At 49.5% G+C, this 21,377-nt stretch overlaps 1 protein-coding gene and 1 long non-coding RNA gene across 7 annotated transcripts in view; one reads left to right on the top strand and one right to left on the bottom strand.

The window, feature by feature from the left end:
- LOC135190905 (uncharacterized) overlaps window positions 1-21,377 on the bottom strand; it is a 614,761-nt gene that overhangs the window by 381,144 nt on the left and 212,240 nt on the right. The gene's annotated exons all lie outside the window — the stretch shown is intronic.
- Window positions 1-21,377, top strand: part of PUM1 (pumilio RNA binding family member 1) — a 110,834-nt gene that overhangs the window by 26,655 nt on the left and 62,802 nt on the right. For 4 of the 6 annotated variants that reach the window (XM_064172409.1, XM_064172406.1, XM_064172411.1 and 1 more), the window contains exons 4-7: window positions 13,991-14,099; window positions 16,982-17,160; window positions 19,177-19,343; window positions 20,964-21,234. In XM_064172409.1, coding sequence (XP_064028479.1) covers window positions 13,991-14,099; window positions 16,982-17,160; window positions 19,177-19,343; window positions 20,964-21,234 — 726 coding nt within the window. The remainder of the gene's footprint in view (window positions 1-13,990; window positions 14,100-16,981; window positions 17,161-19,176; window positions 19,344-20,963; window positions 21,235-21,377) is intronic. The other 2 variants (XM_064172412.1, XM_064172408.1) reach the window with 1 other exon arrangement.

Here is a 21,377-nt window from a genome sequence, read left to right as displayed (position 1 = left end):
CTAGCAGCTTAGCTTCTTCCTTGCCTTGCCCCTCTTCCTTCTCTGGAAGATCAGACCACTGAGCTGCATTTTCATCTGACAGGAGCTGATAGGAAGATCTCTGCTACTCCAGGTTGTGTTAACCTCCCCTGAGCCTTATTGAATAAGAGAGGTGAAAATGATTTACAAAGGAAAAAAAACATGACATAAAAACCACTGCTGGAAACCAGCTGATGTGTCTTCATCTGAAGTGTGCCAGGGGAATGAGGGGGCTGAGAATGTTCTAGGAATAGTATTTTTTCCCACCTCACTTGAGCAAGACATTAATTTAGAGATAAAGAATTACAGCACTTCTTTAGTGCTCACTATGGCATTGGATTGTGTCAGCTTAAGTGCCTGAAGGTATTCATGGGATCATAGAGTGGTAGATGTTGGAAGGGATCTCCAGAGATCATCTAGTCCAACACCTCTGCCAAAGCAGGGTCACGTAAGGCAGGGCACTCAGGAACACATCCAGAGGAGCCTTGAAAGTCTCCAGAGAAAGAGACTCCACAGCCTCTCTGGGCAGGCTGCTCCAGGCCTCCAGCATCCTTACACCATAGAAGTTTCTCCTCCTGTTCATATGGAACTTCCTGGGTTCCACTTTGTGCCCATTGTCCCTTGGCCTGGGCACACCTGACAAGAGTTCTTGCCTCCCACTCTTTAGCTCTTACTGAGCATTGCTTAGATCCCCTCTGGGGCTGCTCTTCTCCAGGCTCAGCAGCCCCAGGATTCCTCAACCTCTCCCACAGTTTCCTTTCTCTATCCACTGAATTTTCACTGTGTTTCCTGAAGTGTCCAGCACAGATCCAGCTGGCTGATGCACAACGCTGTGTAAACTGAGATCCCACAGGATATGGTGTTGGCTTTCACTACCATGTGCTTCAGCCACACACTTTGATTTTGTGCAGCAAGCTCTGTCTGTTCATATGCTTTAACAAGAAGGTACTGATGTCTTTTCCCCTTCCTCCTGCTCCTAGAATATGAAGGAGAATCCTGGAGAAAGTCAGCGTAGTGAGAAGAAAAAAAAAGTGTGAAGTACATGAGGCAAGGAGCAAAGCTGATTTGTGTGTCTTGATCTTGTGTCTTCTGAGCCTTACCTGCAGGAAGTGTCTATGATCTCTTACCTTCAGTTGACAAGGAAAAACCTGGAGAAAAGAGTTTACACATTCAATGCACCTTTTTATCTTGTTTTCTTGCTCCTTAGTGAGCAACATCATTGTAATCTTAGTGATTGAAGGAGTTTCTGTCTCTGAAGACATCACATCAGAGGTTTGCTTTAAAGGGCTCAGTCAAACACTTCTGTCTCTTATTTGGATTTTGACAGTGCAAGAGATAATAAGAAGTGATGAACAGATGCCCTAATCTGGAGAGGTTAGGAGGAGTTTAACCCACCCCCCCCCTCACCTCCATCTGCTTTGTGGCTTCCAAATCCCACCCTGCCCCATGGCAGTCAGCCTCCTACCCCCTTCACTGTGCAGGTGGAAATGCAATGCATTCTCCAGTGTGAGGTTGAAAAGAAGAGCTACAGAAACCCCTCCTGCCCTGCTCTAAAATGGAAGAGATTCGGGCTGATGTTAGTGAATATGATCAATAATGTTGAAAGTTACCTTTTGAAAAGTTTGACCTCACCTTTTTACCACTGTCACAGAATCACAGAATTGTTTAGGTTGGAAAAGACCTTTAAGGTCATCCAGTCCAACCATTAACCTGCCACTACCAAGTCTGCTGCTAAACCATGTCCCTCAGCACCACATCTCCATGGCTTTTTAACCCTTTCAGGGATGGTGACTCTACCATTGCCCTGTGCAGCCTGTTCCAGTCCTTGACAACTCTTTAGGGGAAGAAAGGGGTGTCAAGGCTTCCTGTCCAACCTAAACCTCCTCTGGCACATCTTGAGGCCATTTTCTCTCATCCTGTCACTTATTGGGAGAAGAGACCAAACCCCACCTGGCTCCAGCCTCCTCCCAGGGAGGTGGAGAGAGCCAGAAGGTTTCACCTCAGCTTTCTTTTCTCCAGGATGAAAAATTCCAGCTCCATCAGCTGCTCCTCCCCAGCCTCATCCTCCAGCCCTTTCCCCAGCTTTGTTGCCCTTCTCTAGACCTGCTCCAGCCCTTCAGTGTCCTTCTTGGAGTGAAGAGCTATAAACTGAGCCCAGTATTAGAGGTGTTGCCTCCCCATTGCCCAGCCTAGCACGTTCATGGGGTGGTTGTGATCCAAGTACAAGAACCAGCACTTGAAAGCTGTGTCCTGCTGGTCAGCTGCTATGGTGGAAGCTGTCTTGGAGCTTTAGCACAAGCCACATAAGCGTAAGGAGATGTTTGTCCCAAACTCCACTTCTAGCAGATACCTGCTGGTGTAGGAAGGGAATGGTGCTTCAGGTGTCATACACAGGCACCAGTTGGTTTGGATGCTTCAGCTCCTAGAGCAGAACCTGTGTCCATGCTGCTTGGGCCATCTTCTGAGCCTTTGGATCACACCACAGTGATGCTTATCTGAGCCTTAACATGAGTTGTTCAAGTTCTGTTTCTTTACAGCCTTCTAGACAGGGGAGCTGGATATAGACTTTACTTCACTTGAATCCCTTTCATGGACTCATAGAATGGTTTGGGTTGGAAGGGACCTCCAGAGGTAATCCAGTCCAACCCCCTGCAGTCAGCAGGGACGTTCTCCACTAGAGCAGGTTGCTCAGAGCCTTGTCGATCCTGGCTGTGAATATCTCCAGGGATGAGGGCTCCACTGCCCTTCTGGGCAACCTGTTCTGGTGTTCCACCACTCTTGCAGTGCAGAACTTGTTCCTAACATCTAATCTCAATCTGCTCTTCTCTAATTTCAAACCATTGCCCTTTTCCTGTCACTGCAGGCCTTTGCACACAGTCCCTCTGCAGCCTTCTTGTAGTCCTCTTCATGTACTGGAAGGCTGCACTAAGGTCTCCCTGGAGCCTTCTCTACTCCAGGCTGAACAGCCCCAACTCCCTCAGCCTGTCCTTGTAGCAAAGGTGCTCCAGCCCTTGGATAATCTTTGTGGCCAGCTCTGGACCCACTCTTATCAGGTCTATGCCCTCTTATGTTGAGGGCTCCATGGTTGGACACAGCAGTGCAGGTGAGGTCTCCTCAGAGCAGAACAGAGGGGCAGGATCCCCTCTCTCCATCTCTGGCCACGCTGCTTTGGATGCAGCCCAGGCTGCCCTTGGCCTTCTGTGCTGACAGTGCCCATTGCTGGCTCCTGTCCAGCTTCTCTCCCACCAGCACCCCCAAATCCTTTTCTGTAAGGCTGCTTTCAATTTCATCTTCCCTCAGCCTGGATTGATATCTAACCTTGCCTTAACCTAGGTGCAGCTGTAGCTGAACACCCCTGCAGTGTCTTTTTGGGACAGCAGAGAATGCAGAGGGGCAGCCAGGTGGTGTTTGTCCTTGTCACCAGGGCATTGCAGGCATTCTGAACTGTGGCAGCGTTCTTGGGTTGGTGGTAGGTTGTGCCTAGAATGGGAGAGCAGCTGGGTGAGGAGCTGGCTGTAACTTAAATCTGGGAGAGTGGGAAGGGAGGGACAGAAAGATGTGAGACAAGTGGTAGATACTTCAAAAATAGAAGGAATTGGACCAAACATATGAACTATGAATCTTGGGGGTAAGAGTGAGTCTCACCCTGCTATTGGAAAGGAAGTGCTGGTGAGAAGTACTTCATCTGATGAGCACTTAATTACTGCTCTCTGCTGCTGTCCCCTCTGGAGCCTAGTGTGGGTTGGACTAGACAACCTTTGGGGGTCCCTTCCAACCCAAACCATTCTGTTGCTGCAGTCCCCATACCTCATGGTACCAGAGCTCTTGACCATCAAATGCTAAGGTGGGGCCATGGTCCACCATAGAATCATAGAGTCAACCAGGTTGGAAGAGACCTCCAAGCTCATCCAGTCCAACCTATCACCCAGCCCTATCCAATCAACTGGACCATGTCCAGGTTGGTTGGGTCTTTGCTAAGTCTCTGTCTCCCCGGTGACCAGTACTTGTTTTTGAGCAGAGTGGTTGTGGCATTTGGCTTAGACATTCTTCTGTCTGAGTGAACAATGAAACCCAACAGAAAGCAAACCAAAAAGCTCCACCCTGTGACTGCTTTCCTGCTCCTGATGCCTCTGCTGTGTTCTCAGAAATTGATGATTCATTGGCAGTTGAGCAGTATTGACAGTCTGGGGTCATGTTTCTGTAGAGGAGGTGTCCTTCCCTTCAGTTTACCAATTGCTAGCAGCAAGGCAAGGAGGAGGATTGAAGCCATGTTAGTGAGGTGTGAGTGTGCTGCAGCAGCCAGGCTGGCACATCTGCATGGCTCAGTGCAGGGCCTGAGAACACCTGAACATGGGCTCACTGCTGGGCCCAGTTCTCTTTAATATCTTTATCAGTGATCTAGGTGAGGGGATGGAGGCACCCTCAGTCACTTTGCAGGTGACACCAAGTTGGGTGTGAGTGTTGATTTGCTGGAGGGCAGGGAGGCTCTAAACAGGGACCTGGACAGGCTGGATCAGTGGGCTGAGGTCAATGGAATGAGGTTCAACAAGGCCCAGTGCTGGGTCCTGCACTTGGGTCACAACAACCCCATGAATGCCTCAGGCTTGGGGCAGAAACTGCCTTAGTGGAAAAAGACCTAGGGGTGTTAGTCAACATCTCCTGAAGATGAGGCAGGGTATGCCCAGGTGGGCAAGAAGGTCACCAGCATCATGGCCTGCATCAGCAGTGGTGTGGCCAGCAGGAGTAAGGGAGTGATTGTCCTCCAGCACTGGGCACTGTTGAGGCCACACCTTGAATATTGGCTTCAGGTTTGGGCTTCTCACTCCTAGAAGAGCATTAGGGGCTAGAGGAGGACAGTGGAGCTGGTGAAGGGTCTGGAGAACAGGGCTGGGGAGGAGCAACTGAGGGAGCTGGGGATGTTCAGCCTGGAGAAGAGAAGGTTGAGGGGAGACTTTGGAGCTGGAAAAGGTCTTTTCAGCTAAAACAGTTCCATGATTCTGTGAGTTTTAAGGCCACACGAGGGGACAATTGGGTGTCTGCTGACAGCTGCCAAGAGCCAACTTATGGCTGTGGGATCAGTGAAATGCAAACTGTTCAACTCCTCAGCATCCTGGCAAGCTGGAGGTGTTTGAGGTTTTTTTCTCTCTATTCCCACTCTTCATCCTGCCCCTTGAGTTTTGGGTGCTTAGAGCCCCCTGTGAGCCAGCAGAACTCTCTTCCTGAGCCTGCAGCAAGCTGCCTGGGCCGGGGGGAGCAAAGCTGCCCTTGCAGCAGCCCTCCAGCTGCTGAATCGCTCCAGCTGAGATTGCTGCTTGTGTGCTCAGCCTCCCTTATCTTGTTTGGCTTTTAGATGGCAACATTTTTTGAGGCAAGATAACATCTTGGTGTTTGTAAACCTGCAGTGTTGCCCAAATGGGACTTGTAAATACAGGCTCTGCCTTCTCCTACCTGTTGCTGCAGATAACCCCAGTTCTCCAGCAGCACAGATGGTTGCTTTTGTCTTCACATTTGCCTTATCTGGAGGGGATCAGTTTACTTAATTTGCCTAATTTATAATCCCATCTCATTGGGATCTCTATATTGATTGTAGAATTGCTTTTGGTGATGTGTACATTGTCCCCTCTTCACTGCTCTGCTGGATTGGATATTGCCCTGACTCTTAAGTCCGTCTAAGAGGGCTTAGAGAGATTATTTTTGTATTAGATAGGGTCAATTTTAATAAAACTGAGCAACAAATAAACAAGTCTAGTTCTGAACTAAACTGTTGCATCTTCTTTTTAATCTCCAACCTGATGGCTGATCCTCACTTGAAATAAATTTGAGTTTGGGTTTTATTTTTTGTTTTATTTCTCCATTGCAAGTGACAACTTTCCCTGAGGAGCCATTCCTCCTCCTGGCAGCCTTTTGCTTAATTGAGTTCAGATGATTACTGCTCTCTAAACATTCAATTTGGTCAGGGCAGTTATGATAGAAGAAGGTCCCCCACTGCCATCTGTTAATGCTGGCTTTTGGTCTTTCCCCTTCCCAGTATCAGTAAATACCTCTGGAACTTGGCTGTCAAATCAACCTTTATGTTTTATTTTAGTTCTGCTTGTAGAACAGAGCTTCCAGGAGGAAACTTTGTGCTTGTGTTGAGGGAGGGGAAGATGAAACTACAGGGGACAGAATTGGAGCCGTTTGTGCAGTCCAAGGGCTGTGTCTGGGCCCTAGATAAGGAGTGTTAGAATTAGTTTCTTCTCCTTGTCTGTGGTTCACTGCAAAATCATAAGAAGGTGCTGGCACCTTCAGGATCTTGGTGTTCCCACTCATTAGAAGGGGGTGGAGGGGAGTCAGAGCAATTTAGGGGGGTACCCTAGTCTCAAGCTGCCTTCCAGCCAGAGGCCTCAAGTTGACCCAGAGGAGGTTAAAGTTGGAGATGAGGGAATTTCCTTGCTGCAGGAGTGGTCAGGGATTGGAACAGGTTGCTCTTGGAGGTGGTGCAGTCACCATCCCTGGAGATGTTCAAAAAACTGGGGTCATGGTTTAATGGCCATGATGATGTTGGAGTACTGTGTCTAGCCTCATGGTCCCCAGTGCAAGAAGGACATGGAGCACATCCAGAGGAGGCCCCAGACACGATCAGAGGGCTTGGAGTACGTCTTGTATGGGGATGTGCTTGGAGAGTTGGGGTTGTTCAGCCTGGAGAAGTCTCTGTGGAGACCTTAGAGCAGCCTTGCAGTACCTGAAGGGGCCTACAGGAGAGCTGGGGAGGGACAGAAGGACTTGTAGTGAAAGGTGAGGGCAATGGTTTGAAGCTTGAGCAGGGCAGATTTAGGCTGGACATCAGGAGGAAGTTCTGCAGAGTGAGGGTGGTGAAATACTGGAACAGGTTGTCCAAGGATGTGGTTGAAGCCCTATCCCTGGAGACATTCAAAGTCAAACTTGATGGGGCCCTGAGCATCCTGAATTAGTTGGAGGTGTCCCTGCTGTCTGCAGAGGGATTGGACAAGATGACTTTGGAGAGTCCCAGTGCCTTCTCTGGTTCTGTGTTAGGTTGACAGTTAGACTCAATAACCTTAGAGATCTTTGCCAACCAAACCAGCTCTGTGATTCTATGAAAGGGCCTTGCTGCCTTCTGTGGTAGTGACCTAGTTTGTGTGGTCAGGAAAATTGAAATAGTGATTTGAAGGAGCAGGCAGAATACAAATGAAAGCTCTCTCTGTCCATTCTGCCTCACAGCACAACGTGTTCCTGTGGTTTATGGACACACATTCCTGGTCAGGTTCCTTTCCCTTCCAGTTGGGAGTGCCTGGTTTGGGCAGCTGCAGCCAGTGTTGCTGGACCTGGTGCCTCTAAGCTGTGAATGTCCTTGCCCATCTTTTCAGTGTAGAGTTCTGTTATAGCTGAGACCTGAAGGAGCTTCGTGAGGCACAGCACCCTGTGCTGGCCACAGTGGTGTGAGATACTCCTCTTATGGTGCCCAGGAGTGCTCATGGGGTTGTTGCAACCTTCTGCCTTTGTTCCTTGAAGTCCATCAGCAGCCAGATTTGGAGGCTGCTGCTGCTGCTCTTTGCAAGGGCCCCAAAGCTGTTAACGTTATGGACCTGCAAAAGGTTGTTCTGCCTAAAGAGGAGCTTTGAGGGGCCACCTGCTCTGGCATCTGGGATGTGCTGGGATATGGCTGCTGAAGACAGTCCTAGCATGGCCTTACTCTGAGTTCAGCTGGAGCTGCTGCTTGCAGATATTGTTGTTAAGCCAACAGTGTGCCCAGGTGGCCAAGAGAGCCAGTGGCTTCCTGGCCTGCATCAGGAATGGTGTGGCCAGCAGGAGCAGGGAGGTCATTCTGCCCCTGTACTCTGCACTGGTTAGACCACACCTTGAGTACTGTGTTCAGTTCTGGGCCCCCCAGTTTAGGAGGGACATTGAGATGCTTGAGTGTGTCCAGAGAAGGGCAACGAGGCTGGGGAGAGGCCTTGAGCACAGCCCTACGAGGAGAGGCTGAGGGAGCTGGGATTGGTTAGCCTGGAGAAGAGGAGGCTCAGGGCAGACCTCATTGCTGTCTACAACTACCTGAGGGGAGGTTGTGGCCAGGAGGAGGTTGCTCTCTTCTCTCAGGTGGCCAGCACCAGAAGGAGAGGACACAGCCTCAGGCTGTGCCAGGGGAGATTTAGGCTGGAGGTGAGGAGAAAGTTCTTCCCTGAGAGAGTCATTGGCCACTGGAATGGGCTGCCCGGGGAGGTGGTGGAGTCGCCATCCCTGGAGCTGTTCAAGGCAGGACTGGACGTGGCACTTGGTGCCATGGTCTGGCCTTGAGCTCTGTGCTAAAGGGTTGGACTTGATGATCTATGAGGTCTCTTCCAACCTTGGTGATACTCTGATACTGTGATATCTTGGAAGTTTTACCTTGGTGGAAGTGAACAGTCTGAATTTGTTGTCACTGTTGATAGAGTACAAGAAAGCGACTGCCTCAGAGTGCTAGAACCAAGAAGGAGACTTCAGCTTAGTGCCCTGCAGCAGAGCTGCTCAGAAGAGCAGCTACCAAACCTTCTTCAGGTTTTAGTATCATTGGTAAATTAGTTGTTGCTGTGCCTGTACTTCCCAGGCAGCTGCTGGGCTCCCTGTTGCCCTTTTCTGTGCTGCTTTATTGATGCAGGTTTCCCCTTAGGTTTGCAGTAGACTTGATGCTTTTTGGTGGTGGTGGGTTGGATTTTTTTGGTTGTTTTTCTTCAGTTCCATTTTGCCTCTTACCTTAAAGCAGAACTAAATTCCAGCAGTGAGGAATTCACTGTTGCTGTATCAGGAAAACAGAAAGCTTTGGAAACTCAGGAGCTTGTGAAAGGAGTTTTAATTTTTCTTGTAAACAGGAGATTGCTCTTTCCTTGAAAAGAAAACACTCCTCTGCTTCTTCTGCTCTGCTGAGACCCCACCTGGAATACTGCATCCAGTTCTGGTGTCACCAGCACAAGAATGACACAGACCTATTGGAGTGAGTCCAGAGGAGGCCACAAAGATGATCCAAGGGCTGGAGCACCTCTGTGCTTTGAGGATAGGCTGAGAGAGCTGGGAGTGTTCAGTGTGGAGAAGAGAAGCCTCTGAAGGAACCTCAGAGCTGCCTTCCAATACCTGAAGGGATCCTACAGGAAGGCTGCAGAGGGACTTTTCCTGAGGATGTCTAGAAAGAGGACAAGGGGGAGTGGTTTGAAGCTGAGGGAGAGCAGGGTAAGAGTAGATCTTAGGAAGAAGTTCTTCAGTACAAGAGTGGTGAAGCTCTGGAAGCACAGAGCGTTTGTGGGTGCCTCCTCCCTGGAGTTGTTTAACAACCTGAGCAACCAAATCTAGTTGAGAGGTGTCCCTGCCCATGGCAGTGGGGTTGGAATAGATGGTCTCTGAGATCCCTTCCAGCCTAAGCAATTCCATAATTCCCTGTCTCCTTCCTGCAAGCTATGCCTCTCTCATCCTTTGAGATGTGAGTGTAGGACAGACTGTGTCCTGCACTGTGAAAAGGAGAGGAAATGAGAAGTGTTGAACTGCAGCTACAGTGCTGTGTCACTGGCTCCAGATGCTCCTTCAAAGCTCCCTCTGGATGGGCTGAGAAGCAGAGCAGTTACCTCCTCTGTGTGGCAGCAGCAGGAGTGGAGAAGCTGCATTTTAAGCAATGTGGGGATGACAGGAGCTTAAAAAAGCAAGGTGACAGACCTGAGGTGTGTTTGTGTCTAAATACTAGAGAGCAAGGCCTTGGCTTCCACCTCCTCAGCCTCACCCCACGGTGCAGAGGGAGGAACAGGTTGGTCTGTGTGTGTCAACATGAGTTTTGCTGATGGGGCCTTCTTGTCCTTCCAGCTGGCTGCAGTTATTTTTGGAGTGCCTTCAAGGGAAATGTGATGTGAGTTTCCCTGCTTCTGGCTTTCAGTGGAGGGACTCGGGAGCAGTCCCATGCTGCTAAAGTCCCCAGCACATTTCTAAGTGAGGACATGCTGCTACCTCCTGATGTTCCTGCTGCTGGCTGTAGAGAAGAAGCAGCTGAGGAACATGCTGTGTTTGCTACTCAGTGGTTTGAGAGGCTTTTAACTCTCAAACAAGTTGAGTCTTGTCCTCTCAGTAGGATGACAAAAGCCCAGAGGAAGCTTAGTGCTAGGATTAAAATGCTGTCTGAATTTGAACCTTTCAAAGAGGTTTAGGTGGAAATGACTTGCTGCTGAAATCACAGGCTCACAGGATGTTAGGGGTTGGAAGGGACCAAAGGACATCATCAAGTCCAATCCCCCTGCCAGAGCAGGACCATACAGTCTAGAATCATAGAATCAGTAAGGGTTGGAAGGGACCACAAGGATCATCCAGTTCCTCCCCATGGCAGGGGCATGCTTGCCCAGAGCCCCATCCAGCCTGGCCTTAAACACTTCCAGGGACAGGGCCTCAACCACCTCCCTGGGCAACCCATTCCAGGCTCTCCCCACTCCCTTGGTGAAGAACTTCCTCCTCACATCCAGCCTGAACCTACCCATCTCCAGCTTTGCTCCGTTCTCCCCAGTCCTGTCACTCCCTGATATCCTGAAAAGTCCTTCCCCAGCTTTTTTGTAGGCCCCCTTTAGATACTGAAAGGCCACCATAAGGTCACCTCTAGCACAGATCATAGAGGAACACATCCAGACAGGCCTTGAAAGTTTCCAGAGGAGACTCCACAGCCTCTCTGGGCAGCCTGTGCCAGGGCTCTGGGACCCTTCCAGGCAAGAAGTTCCCCCTTGTGTTGAGGTGGAACTTCCTGTGCTGCAGCTTCCATTCATTGCTCCTTGTCCTATCACAGTGGGCAAGTGAGAAGAGCCTGAAATGGATAGAAACTAAAATGGGATAGCTTTGGTGTTGAGGAAATAGGCAATTCAATGATCCTACTTGGATAGAGTGTGTGGAGTACAAGGAGGTCAGGCATGAGTAGGGCGCCAAGCTCTGAAGAACTGGAGAAAAGAGGAGCTTGATGGCGCTACTGAAAGATTCTGCTCCTCAGAGGCAGTGCTTGGAACAAATGTTTGACTGTATGGAAGGAAAGAAGAGACTTGGAAACAAGGAAGAGCTGTTTTACAGTGAGGGTGGTGAGAACCTGAAACAGGTTATCCAAATAAATTAAGGACTTGTAAGGGGACATCTGGACATCACTGCACCTGAGCAGGGGTGTCTTCAACTAGAGCAGGTTGCTCAGAGCCCCAGAGCACCTGACCTGGAAGGGTTCCAAGGATGGGGGCACCTCTTTGGGCAGCCTGGGCCAAGGTCTCACCACCCTTAGTGTAAAACTTTTCTCCCTTCTCTCCAGTCTGAGTCTTTTAGTTGTAACCATCACCCCTTGTGCTGTCACAACAGGCTGTCATGGAACTGTCTCCAGCTTTCCACTTGCCCCCTTTAATTCCTGAGAGGCTAACAGGAGGTCTCTGGAGCCTTCTCTTCTCCAGGCTGAACAACTCAGCCTGGCCTCACAACAGAGGTGTTTTGCCCTCAGTGCACAATGTTCCTGATGGTCTGAAACTAGAGTACTGGGCAAACTGGGAGCTCTCAAACCAGCTGAGCTGCTTCACCTTCATCCAGCAGCCTGTGTGCTCAGTGTGGCAGAGCCTTACTCTTGCAGGTCTGCTGGTGGAGTGTGGAGTTACCAACACTGCTAACACAGGAGACACCGACTAATCTGATGGCTCTTGTTTGCTTTGTGGTCATTTCAAGCAGATGAAAGGGCCTGTGAATCTTCCAGCTCCTTCAGCTGCTCCTTCAGCTGCTCCTTCAGCAGCTCCTTCAGCAGGCAGGGCTTGTTCATTTTGTTCCGTTCATAGAATCACAGAATGGTTTAGGTTGAAAGGGACCTCAAAGCTCAGCCAGTTGCAACCCCCTGCCATAGGCAGAGACACCTCCCACTAGAACAGGTTACTCAGGGCCTCATCCAACCTTGTCCTGAACACCTCCAGGAAAGTTGTGGAGCACAGAAGCACCCAATGTGATCAAAGATCAAAGATCACATTCTGTGCTTCTGTGCTCCACAACCTCCCTGGGCAACCTGTGCCAGTGTCTCACCACCCTCACTGCAAACAACTTCTTCTTGACATCCACTTTCAATCTCCCCTCTCACACTTCAAACCCATTCCTCCTCATCCTGTCATTACCAGACCTTGTCAATAGTCCCTCTCCAGCCTTCCTGGAGCCCACTTCAGATCCTGGAAGGCCACTCCAAAGTCTCCTGGAAGCCTTCTGCAGGCTGCAGAGCCCAAACTCTTGTAGCCTGTCCTCAGAGCAGAGCTGCTGAGCATCTTGGTGGCTTCCTCTAGGCTTTCTCCAACAGTTCCATGTCCTGCTGTTGTGTTGTTGCCTCTCTGAATAGCTCCCATCTCACTCAAGCAGGAAGTGAATATGAAGGTTATGTGCTTGCCATCTGAGGCACTTCAGCAGGGCTTGAAACTCCCCTCCCCAAAGTAGCTGTCACCCAGTAGGTGTTTCCTGGGTGTAGCTGATGCTTTTCAAACTAAATGGGGTGCTTGGTTCCTCCTGCTATCTTCTGAACTCCAGGACAATCTTCCTTGGATCTATTGAGGCCAGCAGTGACTTTCCATCTTGTTCTCAGCACACATCTTTTCATGCAGTTCGAGCAGTAGATGTGTGGCAGGTGCAGTGCCCCAGAACTGTTCACTCTCATTAGTGTTTACAAATAACCTTCCTAGCTTGAAGAGTCCTCAGCAGTCATGGAATAAGTGAGAAGTGAGAGCTTTTGGCACCTCCTGAGCTAATCTGTCCCTGCTAGCAGCAGAACCTCAGTAGCTGAAGGCAGGGGCTTAGCACTGGGGGTGCTGAGTAGCTTTAGAGGTATCCTCACAGCTCAAGTGGAAACTGTCATAGAATCAGAATGGTTTGGGTTGGAAGGGACCTTAAGGATCATCTAGTTCCAAATTCCTGCTGAGGGCAGGGACACCTTCTACTAGCCCAGGTTGCTCAAGGCCTCATCCAGCTTATCTTTGGTCAGGGAGGAAGCATCCACAACAACCTCCCCTGGGTAACCTGTTCCAGTGCCATTGCAGTGGTCTGCCCAGGGAGGTGGTGGAGCCGCTGTCCTTGGAGGTGTTAAAGAAAAGCCTGGATGAGGCACTTAGTGCCATGGTCTGGTTGATAAGACAGGGCTGGGTGCTAGGTTGGACTGGATGTGCTTGGAGGTCTCTTCCAACCTGCTTTATTCTATGATTCTCACCACCCTCATGGGGAAGAATTTCCTCCTAATGTATCATCTCCTTCCATTTTGTTCTGGCGTGTGTTAGTCTGAGGTGTTGGCTTAAGCCCTGCAGGTAAGGATTACTTTGCTTCTGTTCACACAGACATTGCATGGTTTGGATTGGAAGAGACCTTAAAGCTCATCCAGTTCCAACCTCCCTGCCATGAGCAGGGACACCTCTCCACTATCCCACATTGCTCAAGGCCTCATCCAGCCTGGTTTTAAATAGTTCCTGTGAAGGGGCATCCACAGTGTCCCGGAGCAGCCTGTGCCAGTCTCTCCCCACCCTCTCTCTCCAGAATTTCTCCCTCATCCCTACTCTCACTCTCCCCTCTCCCAGTTCAAAGCCATTGTTCCTCATCCTGCCTTTCTCCGGAGTCCCTGCCCAGCTTTCCTGTAGCCCCCTTCAAATGCACCTCTGGGAATGTTGTGATCAGAACAGAGCTTTGCTGCTGCTGTTTCCCTTGCGAGTAGCTGTCGTGGGGAGAGGCTGGAGAACCTGCGCTCTGCGTGTGTGTGGTGTGCTTGTGTGTGGGGCTCAGAGAGCACCGAGGAATGCAAGAGGATTGTGGAGATTGAATCATTCTCTCAGCTGTTGGGTGGCTTTCACTCCAGGAAATACAAATATTTTGATTTTCAGGCATGGATTGGTTTGTGTTTGATGATTGATTCGTGTTTAGAAGGGAGACTCTTATGGTTTATGTTTGCATTTTATACTTACTTTAATCATGCTTTGTTTTGTTTTGTTTTCTTCAATTGCAGCAGCTGTTGCCGGGTAAAAAGTTTTGGGAATCTGATGATTCCAGCAAAGATGGACCAAAAGGGATATTTCTGGGAGATCAGTGGAGAGACAGTGCTTGGGGAACATCAGGTAGTTCTGTTATTTACTTCATTTACTTGGGGTTGGATACAGAAATGTGCAGCTCATCTAACTCACATTCACTGGGCAGGTGTTTGCCAGCTTCATAAAGATTCTTAGAGACATCTGGGTTGCAGGACAGAAAGCCAAGAGAGCCTCCACATTGCTCTATGATAGAGTGCAGGAATCTCCACACTGCCTAGTGTGAACCTCTGAGCCCTTGTGTTGCCTGCTTACAAATTCAGACCTACCATTAAAACGTCTGTTGCAGCTTCCTGGTGGATTTTTCTGCCATGGGATGGAGTTTAAACAGAAAAATTGGAAAGCAAGATCAGTAAACACCTCCCCCACACACACACCAGGACAACCCCACAGTTCTTTAAATCCTAAACCAACCAACCAGACTCCAGCAACATCCTGTTCAAAAAAAGGGGAAAAAATGTTTTAAATGAGTAATGTTGCAGTTTATCTGCTGAGAGTTTTGTTCTTGGATCAGAAACTCTCCCCAGTTCTGAGTTTGAGGTTTGGGTTAGCTAAATTACCCCAAATCCCATTGTATTTCGTTCCTCTGGGTAATGAAAATGCTCCTCAAACCCTGCTGTCTGTCTGCTGCATTTCCAGCCAGCTGCCCTGAGCTGCAGCCGTGGGGAGCTGTGATTTGCAGCAGCCTCACTGCTAGGAGTGAGGCTGTTTTCCTGCTGAAAATCTCTGTTCTCAAGGTGAAGGTGTTGGGATAGCGCTAAGGGCAGTTTTGAGTATTCAAGTGGCACAGTGGCTGTGGATACTGTGAAAGAGGATAAAGCTGCTCAGAATCTGATGGGCTGAATCCTGCAGTCCAGCTGGGGTCTGGGGTGGGGGGGTTGGGAGCTGCCTGACTTCCCTGTCCGCAGTGGTCTGTGGAGAAGAGTCTGTACCCAGCCCTCAGCTACAGCTTGTGTCTGGCTGTAGTGATACAGGCTGAGGAGGAATTAAAGGGCTGACCCAGGCTTTTAGCAGCAGCAGCTCTGGAGGAGACTTTGTCCTTCTGTGCCTCTGTTGCTGGGCTGGTTACATCCACCAGGCAGGCTGAGTAGACATCTGGGGGAGGTAACCTCCTACACTGGCTGGTCACAAATCTCCATGAGTCAAAACCCTTCGTCTCATTGCTTCCTTTGTTTATTCTCCATTAATCCTGTGCACCTTACAGCCTTTATTCCTCAGCCCTGGCCTGCACTGCTCTCTGAGAGTCAGGCAAGTCAAGAGTTTCCCCTTTTCCTCATCTGATGGAAAGAGAACAGCCATGGTCTGAGCTAAAGGTCACTGCCCCAGAGCAAGGAGCACAATTTGGAGGTGGGGTGTGGAAGTATCCTTGGCCAGGAGACTGAATTGTTCCATGCATAGTGGAAATAGTGGCACTTGATTTTTCTCTAAGATGCCCTTTGCTGCATCCATTTTCCTCTCTGTGTGCACAGTATGCACTGCAGTCCTCCTTGTATGGCTTTGGTTCCTCACCACCTGACCCCACAGTTGGAGTTGTGAAGCATTTAAAGCCAGTACCACTAAACCAAGCAGTCCTGTCCCATGCAGGCTACCCCTTTCTTCCCCCTCTGCTGATAGCAGTGGTCATACAGCAGTGCAGTGAAACCTGCTGGGGAACAGAGCAGGCCTGAAGCTTGCTGTTTACTTTCCCCCTCAAAAATCTTCCTAGTCCATGGCATTTGTGCTCACAGAGATGCTTGGGCTTGCTTGAAGGAGAAGGCAAGAAGGTGTAGCCAGGAGCAACCACAGAGCAGAACGACATCTCCTGACAGTTTGTGCCTGCTCTGTAAGCTGCAGCACCAATAGCACTACATGGCCCTTTCACCAGCCCCTGGTGACTAACTGGAGCTGCTGCCTGTTAGTTTTGACTCACTGACTGTTGGAGATGTGAGCAGAGAGAGCAGCTTCCCTCCCCTGGCTGGGATGTGGGATCACTTTCTCCTGCCCAGCCAGCAGCTTGTATGGGCTTGGAGGTAGAATCACAGAATCCCAGCACAGTGGGCTTGGAATGGACCTCTGAAGGTCGTCCAGTCCAACCCCCCTGCTAGAGCAGGGCACTCACAGCAGCTTGCCCAAGATTGCAATGGCTAAGGGAGTTTGGAATCTCTCCAGACAAGGAGGCTCTGCAGGCTCTCTGGGCAAACCTGCTCCTGGCCTCCAGTACCCTCACGTCAAACAACTTTCTCCTCCTGTTCAGATGGAACCCTGGGTTCCAGTTGCCCCTTTCCTGTCACTGAGCACCACTGACAAGAGTCTGGCCCCATCCTCTTGCTCCCCACAGGTCCTTTATCTCCAAGCTCAACAGTCTGAGGGCTCTCAGCCTCTCTTAGTAAGCATCCATCCTTGTTCTGCTCTGATTGGATCTTAAACCCTCATGCTGCAGGGCTGGAAAAGGGATGGAGCTGATGCAGCAGGACAGGGGATGAAAAAGAACAAATGAAGGTCTCCTGAAGTTTTCCTTGCTGAAGTAGCAGCTCAGAGCAGCTCTGATGATGAGATGCATATGGCAGTTGGTATCACCCAGCAAACCAGTGCAGGCTGGTGTGAGGGTGTGATGCTGCTTTTGATGACAAGCCAGCAGTGATGGTTTTTTCACTGTACCAAAGCAAGAGTTTTACTGAAACTGAACAGAACATCAAAACATTGAGTGTTTAATTACAACCTCTACTGCTTATCAGCTGTCAATGCAGTTATCACTTGTAGGCTTCAAGGATTTAACATCTACAAACCATGAAAGCCACCCTGCTCTGTAACAGGCATCAGCAGAGGCTAAAAGCTGGCACTTAGGGCAGTCAAAACCTAGAGTACCTATGTAATGTCTTAAAGCTTTGAGTAGTTGGACCTGCTGCTGAGAATGACACATCTTTTTGTTCCAGATCACTCTGTTTCCCAACCAATTATGGTTCAGAGAAGACCTGGTCAGGGCTTTCATGTGAATAGTGAAGTCAACTCAGTGCTTTCACCACGGTCAGAGAGTGGAGGACTTGGAGTTAGCATGGTGGAGTATGTGTTGAGCTCATCTCCTGGAGACTCCTGCCTAAGGAAAGGAGGATTTGTAAGTGTGCCCAATTCTGACATTTCAGTTCCCATTCTGTTCTTTTCTCCATTTGCTACTTGCTTTGTCTGTTTGGTGCTCCATCTCTAAAGGCTGAGCTTTTCTCTTTTCATTTGCTCTTAGTTCAGCTACCTCACAGTTCAGCCACTCTCCTTGACACAGGAGATATGATGTGGATATGGGTGCTCAGGATATGGAGGCTGCTGACCCTCCTGCTTCTGAAGCACCCCAGCAGGGACATCCTAGCTGAGCTCGTCACTGCTGAGGGGTGCAGGCAGAGCTGTGGGTTTGGAGTGAGGATGTGGCTGCTTTGTTGCTGGCTAAGAACAAAAAGCTCCCTGTAATGATGCTAGAAAGGTGCAGGAGCTCCAAAAGCCACTCCAGCTGGGGGCTGTGCTGAAGGACACGTCATTCCCTGTGGAGCAGTGGCAAGTGGCACTGTGCTTTGTGGGCTGGGGAGGGAGCACAGCGACTGCTGCCTCAGACCTAAGGATATGGGGAGAGAGGCATAATCGGGCCCCTGTCCCTGTAGCAGGGAAACAGGGCTGCAGCTCAGCTCTGCCTCATTGGCCAAGTACTAAATGAGGAATCATCAAAACCCCTCCAAGCAGAGCAGGTTTGTTCCTGTCAGGCTGCTGTGCTCATCTCCTCAGGGAGCTGGTTTGTGGTTTCCTTCATCCATCCTCTTGATTTTTGTCCCTCATTAGTGGGCACCTCATAACCTCATTGAACCCTGGGCCTAAGAAAGATGGTTTTGGAGAAATGAACAATCAGTGGAAGGAGCCAATTTATCACCCAGCTTGAGAGTTGGAGAAATGTCTGCTCTGAAGCACCTCTAGTCAGGATGCCAGCTCTGGAGTGAAGGATGCCACCTTGGGTGACACTTTGTGGGATGAGAACTGGGCTCCACATTTGTGTTTCCAGTTGGCAATTCCAAGTCTGTCCTTCAATATCAAGGAGACAGAAGTTGATTTTCTTTCAGAAGCATCAGAAGATGATTGATTGCTTTCAAAAGGATCTTTTTGTTTCTAAATAAGGGAGGGGGAAACTCCCCCTTCAGTTGGAGAGAATGGAAAAGTGATTTAGTTGATGCAAGGCTCAAATGCTCTGCTCTGTGAAGAGTCCTTTTCCCTCCAATGAAGTGAAGGACAGGATTTGAATGTCTATCTTTGTGACAGCACCAAAGCACTCTCTGATAAATATGTTTGTATGCCCCTTGCTGCTTTTTATCATAAATTATGTTGTTTTTCCTTTCCCTTTTGTTGTTCAGAACTCTGCCTCTGGCATAATCACCCTTTATTCTTCTCCCGGCTGAAATAAAACACAGACATTGAGAGCAGAACTGCTGCAGATCTAACACTGCTCCTCAAATGCTCAACAGAACAGAAAGCCTTTTTTTTTTCCCCTTTTTGATTTTTCTCTTTTAGTTGTGCTTCCTTTTTTTCCTCCCAACTAATGTTCTTTAGGATTATATGTAGTGGTGATCCAAGCTGGTGATTGACTTCAGTGAGCTGCGCTTCGGAATGCACTCTGCGAATCACAGAAGTGAGCTCCCAGAACTGGATTGATCCTCTGCTGCTCAAATACATGCGCTTGTCCAGTCAGTTCTTGCATTTTTGGCACTCATGGAAAGGTGCTGGTTCAGTTTGTACCCCTTGAAACGTGCTGTCAAAGTCCCTGGGTTTAGTTTGAAGTGCTAAAGTCCCATTGAGAAAGAAGGTTTGGAGAAGTGTTCCTTTGGGGTGGAATTTTCAGAGCCAAAGAAGCAGACCCTGAGTTACTGAATGGAAGAAACCAAACAGCTCAAAGGTCTCTGGGAAGAGCAAGAAGTAATTTCCTCATCTCTTTGACTGTGCTAAACTCTTCTGCTTTCTTACATTTTCATTTCTAAGAACTAATGTTTGCAAGGGACTGGGCTTTCTTCTGACCTGGTTGCTTTGATTTGTTACCCTCTCGGAATCGAAGTAAAACTGATCTGAAAACAAAGCTTATTAAAGTAATATCTCTTTTGCTTAGGGGCCAAGGGATGCAGAGAATGATGAGAATGAGAAAGGAGATAAGAAAAATAAGGGCACGTTTGATGGTGATAAATTAGGAGATCTGAAGGAGGAGGGGGATGTGATGGACAAAACAAATGGTTTGCCTGTGCAGAACGGAATCGACGCCGATGTCAAAGACTTCAGGTAGGTGCAGCCTTAGTTAACAGCTGAGCAGTGCCACTCTTGTTCAGCCTGCACAGGAGAAGGCTCCAGGGGGACCTTAGAGCTGCCTTCCAGTACCTGAAGGGATTCTACAGGAAGGCTGCTGAGGGACTTTTCCTGAGGGTGTCTAGAGCCAGGACAAGGAGGAATGGTTTGAAGCTGGGGAAGAGCAGGGTTAGAGTAGATCTTAGGAAGAAGTTCTTCAGTACAAGGGGGTGGTGAGTGTCCAGAATAGATTGCCCAGAGAGTTTGTGGGTACCTCCTCTCTGGAGTTGATGAATGAGGCCTTGAGCAACTAAATCCACTTGAGAGGTGACCCTGTCCATGGCAGTGAGGTTGGAGGTGATATCTGAAGGTCCTTTGCAACTCAGACTGTTCTATGACTTTATGATTCACATTTTTGGAAAGCTTTTCCATGCTGGAGTGAAAAAGCTTTTGACTGATTACAACATCCTTAAGTCACTGCCTCAAAGTACAGAGGGAAGTGCTGGGAGGAGGTGGAGGATAGCATCTGACAGCTCCAGTCTGTGCAGACCTCCTGAATATTGTCATCTGGGTTTATTTTCAGCCCTGCTTTCAGTGAAGCTGGGTGGGATTTCTGTGGCAGTGCCTGCTGGAGGTGTCTGCTCTGCTTGTGTGCTGATCTCAGTTCTCTTTGGGGTTTTGGTCTTGTTCAGATCTCTCAAGAGATGAAAGCTTTCTGAACTGGCTGTTGATGTAATCAGTCCATGTGTGTTTCTCACAGGCTTTACCTCCTTGCTGTGATGAGTAAGGAGCTGCAAAAGCCATGTGACTGTGCTGTGAGTGCACACTGCTGTGCCTTGCTTTGGGGTCAGCCATTTCCCACTCCAGTCTAGTGCACAGAATGGTTTGGGTCAGAAGTGACATCAAAGATTATTTATTTCCATGCCCCCCATCATGGCCAGGGACACCTCCCACCAGCTCAGGCTGCTCAAGGCCTTATCCAACCTGGCCTCAAACGCTTCCAGGGATGAGGTGTCTGCAGCATCCCTGGGCAACCTGTGCCAGGGTCTCCCCACCCTCACTCTAAGGAATTTCTTCCTCATCTCCAGTCTCAATCTCCCCTCTTCCAGCTCAAAGCCATTGTCCCTCTTCCTGTCACTTCCTACCCTTATCCAGAGTCACTCCCCAGCTCTCCTGGAGCCTCTTCAGGTACTGGAAGTCTGCTGTAAGGTCTCCCTGCAGTCTTCTCCATGCTGAACAACCCCAACTCTCCCAGCCTGTCCCTGTAGAGAAGGTTCTCCAGCCCTCTGATCACCTTTGTAGTCTCCTCTAGACCCTCTCCAATGCTTCCATGTCCTCGTGTTTGGGTCACCAGGCAGCTGCTCTAGAGAGGTTTCAAGAGATGTGGTGCCAGAGCATCACCTGCTTACTGATCACTCGACAGATGCATGAGAAAGTGGCCTTTGAAGCAGGGACCTGGGGCTTGGTGGGTGGGGGTTTGTTTGGTTTTAATACATAAAGGAACTCAACAGAGCAATTTAGGGGATTCACATCCAGCAGCAGCTCTGGTGAGTGCTGGTGTCTGTTGCTGTGCTGAGTGAGGTATTGGTGATAAGTTCCTCTTCTCTTTCCACGCAGCCGCACGCCTGGGAACTGCCAGAACTCTGCCAGTGAAGTTGATCTTCTGGGTCCCAACCAGAATGGATCTGAGGGCTTAGCCCAGCTGGCAAGTACCAACGGTGCCAAGCCCGTGGAGGATTTCTCCAACATTGAATCCCAGAGTGTCCCATTGGATCCCATGGAGCACGTTGGCATGGAGCCCCTGCAGTTCGATTACTCTGGCACTCAAGTACCTGTGGACTCGGCCGCAGCCACCGTGGGACTCTTTGATTACAATTCCCAACAGCAGGTAAAGTGTGGGCTGTTGGTCCAACCAAAGTGCTCCAGATCCTCCAGGAGACCCCTCATGGGGTGGCAGGAGCTCAGACTTTTGTGTGGGGGAGAGGGACAGAGGAAGACTTGGAATGGTTTCACCATCCACGTTACCCCTGG

This window comes from Pogoniulus pusillus, chromosome 37 (assembly GCF_015220805.1).
Source record: "Pogoniulus pusillus isolate bPogPus1 chromosome 37, bPogPus1.pri, whole genome shotgun sequence".
Taxonomy (NCBI): Eukaryota; Metazoa; Chordata; class Aves; order Piciformes; family Lybiidae; genus Pogoniulus; species Pogoniulus pusillus.
Note: the sequence above shows the minus strand (reverse complement) of the source record. Positions and strands in the feature narration are given on the sequence as shown.